The 5,635-nt window shown below is 35.3% G+C and overlaps 1 protein-coding gene across 1 annotated transcript in view; it reads left to right on the top strand.

Annotated features, from left to right (window-relative positions):
• Positions 1-2,059: 2,059 nt before the first annotated feature.
• satb2 (SATB homeobox 2) overlaps positions 2,060-5,635 on the top strand; it is a 63,931-nt gene continuing 60,355 nt past the window's right edge. The window contains exon 1 of the mRNA XM_059342399.1: positions 2,060-2,231. Coding sequence (XP_059198382.1) covers positions 2,060-2,231 — 172 coding nt within the window. The remainder of the gene's footprint in view (positions 2,232-5,635) is intronic.

Raw genomic sequence — 5,635 nt, 5'->3', positions numbered from 1 at the left:
ATGCTTTGAACATTGTCTGATTGCAGTTTACTGATTTTACCAGCATGTAATCTGTGTTTTATGTAAAACCGGCAAAAAGTACCTCTGAAGTTGCCAGTCAGACTCTAGAACCAGCTGATTCTCAACCTTGGGGTCGGGACCCCAATTGGGGTCGCGAGATGATTTCTGGGGGTCGGCAAATCATTTTGGAAGTCAGCTCTGTCTCCACTGTGTTAAAGTGTTCATGTGTTTTAGTCTTTTTGGTCATTTTGTGTTTGTTTCTTTGCCATTTTGTGTCTTTTTTGGTCAATTTGTGTCTTTTGTGGTCATTTTTTGTCATTTTGTGGTCAATTTGAGTCCTTTTTTGCTTAATTTTATGTGATTTTTTGGTAATTTTGTGTCTTTTTTTGGTAATTTTGTGATCAATTTAATTCTTTTTTGGGTTATTTTGTGTCTTTTTTTCTGACAAATCCCAAAGTATCAAGTTGTTACTTTCCAAGGAGTCTCTGTCTTGAAGCTGACTGTTACACACTCAGGAGGTCAGAATGGACCTTTAAACTGATAGCAAAGGACTTAGATTAAAAGTAACAATAAAATATAAAAATATATATAAATGCACAGACAGAGAGATGTTTTAGTTGTTGTCTGCTTCATTATTTGTCCAAAATTCGTCGTATCAACTGAGTTTGTATGATCTGAACTGTGAGATTCTGCATAAAGGTTAAATTGGGGGTCACGACTCAAAAAGGTTGAGAACTACTGATCTAAACAATAAGAGCTGCACAGCAGAGAAAGTCTGGGCCTGATATCCGTTTCCAGATATCTACTGGTTAGACTGGAACCACAGGATTACACTGAAGAAGCTAAATTCAGAGAACACATAAGTGTTTAGGAAATGGATCACAAATATAAAGTTTTACTTCAAACGAAAGGCTTGGTTATGTCTTAAAACAGCTCATCATGGAAACATAACTTAGAAAATGTTGACAATAAAAACCTTGGATGTGACCCGTACAATGACTCATCACAAGTGTCCTGGATGACAATAAAACAACAATGGAAGAATCTGAAGGAGTCGGAGGAGTAGAAGAGAAAATAAAAGTGATTTATTCTTCAGATGGTCACGATACTAACAAACATAATAAAGTTTCTCAAAAGACGGCGAGGACGGGACAAGAAAGTCAGACTAACACAGCTTTCATTTCTAAAAACTTTTTCAATGTGTAATAACTTCATGTTTTTTAGACAGCAGTTCTCTTCTTCAACCTCCCATCACATAACCTTTTCTATTACTGTTAACCCTTTATCAGGCAAAGAACTATATTTGGTAACTTCAGGTAATATTTCGAGAAAAAAGTTGCAAATTTACTAGATTAAAGTGGCAAATCTACAAGAAGAAAAGTCGCAGATTTACGAGAAAAAAGGTGTTTTTTCCCCACTTTTTTCTCATTTTGCCCAGATTCACCACTTTAACCCTTAATAGGACACTCATTGAAATACTTGCAAATTCCAAATTTCAACCCTAGAGAATATTGGAGGATATTACATACAGCCAGAATGTGTAAAAAAAACATACGATAATAATATTTTGAGAAAAAAGTTTACCAGATTAAAGTGGCAAATCTACGAGAATTTTTCAGGAATTTACTTTTTTCAGCTGAGCATGTCGGGGAAATAAAGCCGTTATTTTCGAAAAGAAGAAAAGTTTTATTTTATTTCTTTTTTGTCTGGGCTGAAATAATCACAATGTGTTTTTTTTCCAGTAATCCTAATATAGAGTTTAAATGGATTAGTTATAATTTAGATTTAAACATTTAAACGCTGCGCTATTTTTTTTCTTCGTTACAAGACAGTTTGTCAGTGAACAGACCGGTATTTCTATAATACAGTAGAGAAATTTTACAGTAAATTACTGGCGAAACTGCTGCCAGTAATTTACTGTAATTTTACAGTAAAAAGTTTTACAGTGTACTTTATCCTGTCTAGTGTGTAACAATCATTAATATTAACTGACTGATTTCCCTGAATGTGTGCAGACTCGTTCTCTCTGGCTGGAGCTCCTCTGGGGGTCTGGAGGAGGATGGAGCGAGGAGGGGAGAGTCCCATCGCCCAGGGCAGTCCTGAGCGGAGGGGGGGCAGCCCGGACCTCAGCGGCCTCCCGCCAGCAGGGAAGAAGGGCCGGCTGGAGCTCAACGGGAGCCCCACGGGGCCCCGGGTACGCCACAACGGAGGCCCTCTGAGGCCCCTGGGAGGTAAGACTTCTGATTTATTTACTGTATGAAGAGATTCATTTTTAAAGATTTAAAGATTCAACATACAGGTACATCTCAAACAATTAGAATATCGTGAAAAAGTCACCTGGACCTGAAACACCGGCAAAAAGTACCTCTGAAGTTGCCAGCCAGACTCTAAACCAGCTACTCTCAACCTTGGGGTCCCGACCCCAATTGGGGTCGCGAGATGATTTCTGGGGGTCGCCAAATCATTTTGGAAGTCAGCTCTGTCTCCACTGTGTTAAAGTGTTCATGTGTTTTAGTCTTTTTGGTCATTTAATGTCTTTTTTTGGTCATTTTGTGTTGTTTTTTCTGTCATTTTGTGTCTTTTGTGGTCAATTTGAGTCCTTTTTTGCTTAATTTTATGTAATTTTTTGGTAATTTTGTGTCTTTTTTTGATAATTTTGTGATCAATTTGATTCTTTTTTGGGTAATTTTGTGTCTTTTCTGACAAATCCCAAAGTATCAAGTTATTACTTTACACATATCGTGAAAAAGTTCAATATTTTTTGTCAATTATTTCAAAAAAAGTGAAACTCGTATATTATTAAGATTCATTACACACAAAGTGAAATATTTCTTGCAATTTTGATGATTCTGGCTTACAGATAATAATGAAAACACAAAACTCAGTGTCTCAGAAAATTAGAATATTACATAAGATCAATAATAAAAGGATATTTTAGACTCAAATGTCAGTCTTCTAAAAAGTATTTTAATTTCTATACATCAATCCTTGGTTGGGCTCCTTCTGCATGAATTACTGCAGTAATACTTAGCAGCCTTCAGCCCATAGACTCCTATGGGGTCTATGGGGTTCAGGTCAGCCCAGTTTATATTCTAATTTTCTGAGACAGAGTTTTGTGTTTTCATTATCTCTAAGCCAGAATCATCAAAATTACAAGAAAAACAGGCTTGAAATATTTCACTCTATGCACAATGAATCTATATAATGTATGAGTTTCACTTTCTGAAATTATTGACAAAAAATATTGCACTTTTTCATGATATTCTAATTTTTTGAGATGTACCGGAAAGTGGGTTTAAATTCATCTGCAAAGAGACGAAACGCTGATGAGAAGACTTCTCACAAAAATGCTCCATCATTATCGCTTTTATTTCCTGTTTCTGGTTTTTGGTGTCGAAGAAAAACATAAAATCTTGTAATACTTGTTCAACTTGTTTATTGGTATTTAAGATAGCTAACACGACAAATACTGCATAGAAGTTCTCCAAAATATCAAAGAAACAAAACCAAATTTGCATACACACAGAATTCTGCATGCAAATTATTTAAAACATTAAACATGTCTGCTGTTTTATTACCTTAATAACAACATACATTCTTCTAAATATTCATCTTGAATGCAAGTCTTCATTTGATGGAGCGTTGAAATAATATTAATGATATTAATAACAATTATAATAAAGCTTTCTGCAAGCAGTTAAAGTTAAATTCAAGAGTGACAAATATTAAAACACTGCTCTCTATTCAAACAACTTCTCCATTTTCAGGAGTCTGTGTGTCACAGTGTCATGTTCCCGTGAACATTATCTATAATATCAACATTCAAATCATCTCCACAACATTTAACTATTCTTTTGGAGCGCATCAATCAGGCGTGGAGAGAATAGAGATGCAGGAAGTCAGACGGCAGACAAAATATTATAGAAACAAATTTGCATAGACACAGAATATTGAATGCAAAGTATCTGAAACGTTACAAATACAATCTAGAGTTTGCAGACAGACAGAGAGAACAGTCATGGTGCAGAGCAACATCTTACACTGTAAAAAATGTTAGTAGAAATTACAGTAAAACACTGTCAAATTGCATCAGGTTGTAAAATTAAACATTGTACATCACCGTAGTAGACACTTTTAATTACCGTAAATCAAAGAATAGTAAAAAACTTTGAATTCTACTGTCATAAACTGTAGAAAACACATAGTTTTGCAGTAAATATAAAATTTTCATGTACAATTTATGGAGAAATGCCATGATGACATAATTACCCTAAGAGTAATGAGATTTTTCAGTAAAAAATTACAGTTTTTGCTGATATTTACATTTACATACGCTCACTGTATTTCTTACGGTGAAGTTCTGGCAACCACAGCTGCCGGTATTTTACCGTAAATTAAATAGATTTTTATTACAGTGTAGTTCTGATAGTCATTTGGTTGAAATCACCTTAATATCAGCAACACTTCAATCATTACTTCAGTTGTTGATGCATGTTGTGATCGCCAGTCGGCACAAACCTGTTTCCATCGTAAGTCTTTTAATCGTTTTGCAGCTGCACCTTCTTCATCTGCAGGTTAAATGGCCCCCAACTGGAGAATTAAAGCCAAAAATGATTCTTAATATTCATACAACAGGAATAGATAAAAAAGGTGCAATTTCTTTTGCAGATTTTATGAATTTTTTGGGGGAAATGTGAGTTAAATTTGGATGAAAACCTACTCTTAAAAATCGTTTTATGACTTTAAATAAAATTTCGAACCTGGTCTCACAGGAATCCGTGAAATAGCCACAGATTTGCTTAACTCAAAATCCGTGGAATAGCCATGGAATCACTCAAATTTCCGTGAAACTGACACGGATTTCGCTACAATGCAAGTTAATGACAGTCATATCCCGTGGCTATTCCATGGATATTTGTTCCTATTGGTTTGTTCCAAGTCACGTGACTTTCAAGGTCCCGGCGGTCAGAACAAAAAACATGGCGGACAGTTCTCTCATTTTTAGTGAAAAAAATCAATATTTTGACTTAGTTTCTGCATAAAAATGGATTTTGATCACATTTCTAGCGAGAAATATATGTTTTATTTTCTAAATATTCACTCAGTGAATGTACATAATCACTTTGTATGTTGGAATAGCCACGGGATATGACTGTCATTAACTTGCATTGTAGCGAAATCCGTGTCAGTTTCACGGAAATTTGAGTTATTCCGTGGCTATTCCACGGATTTTGAGTTAAGCAAATCCGTGGCTATTTCACGGATTCCTGTGAGACCAGGTTCTCTTAGTCCTATACGTGCTCATTTTTGAATCCTTTTGATGTCTTTACATGTCTTTGTGAGTCATTTTGTGTCTTTTTTTGGTCATTTTGTGTCTTTTTTAGTTATTTTGTGTTTTTTTTTTTGTCATTTTGTGTCTACTCTACTCTTAAAAATAGTTTTTTAAGGTCTTATGCCTTGGAAATTAACAATCTAATAATGATTTTCTCCGGGTCGGAGCAGCTGCTGAGCTTCTCTCAGGTGTCGGAGGTTTGTGAGAGCTTCTGGTCAGAGAGAACTGAGCTGTTTCTACACATTTAATCTACAAGTCTGGAGGGAACTGTATAACACAGGCTCACCAAATAAAGCAGATTGC

The sequence above is a fragment of the Centropristis striata genome, chromosome 10 (genome assembly GCF_030273125.1).
Source record: "Centropristis striata isolate RG_2023a ecotype Rhode Island chromosome 10, C.striata_1.0, whole genome shotgun sequence".
Lineage (NCBI taxonomy): Eukaryota > Metazoa > Chordata > Actinopteri > Perciformes > Serranidae > Centropristis > Centropristis striata.
This window is presented reverse-complemented; position numbering and strand designations above follow the sequence as displayed.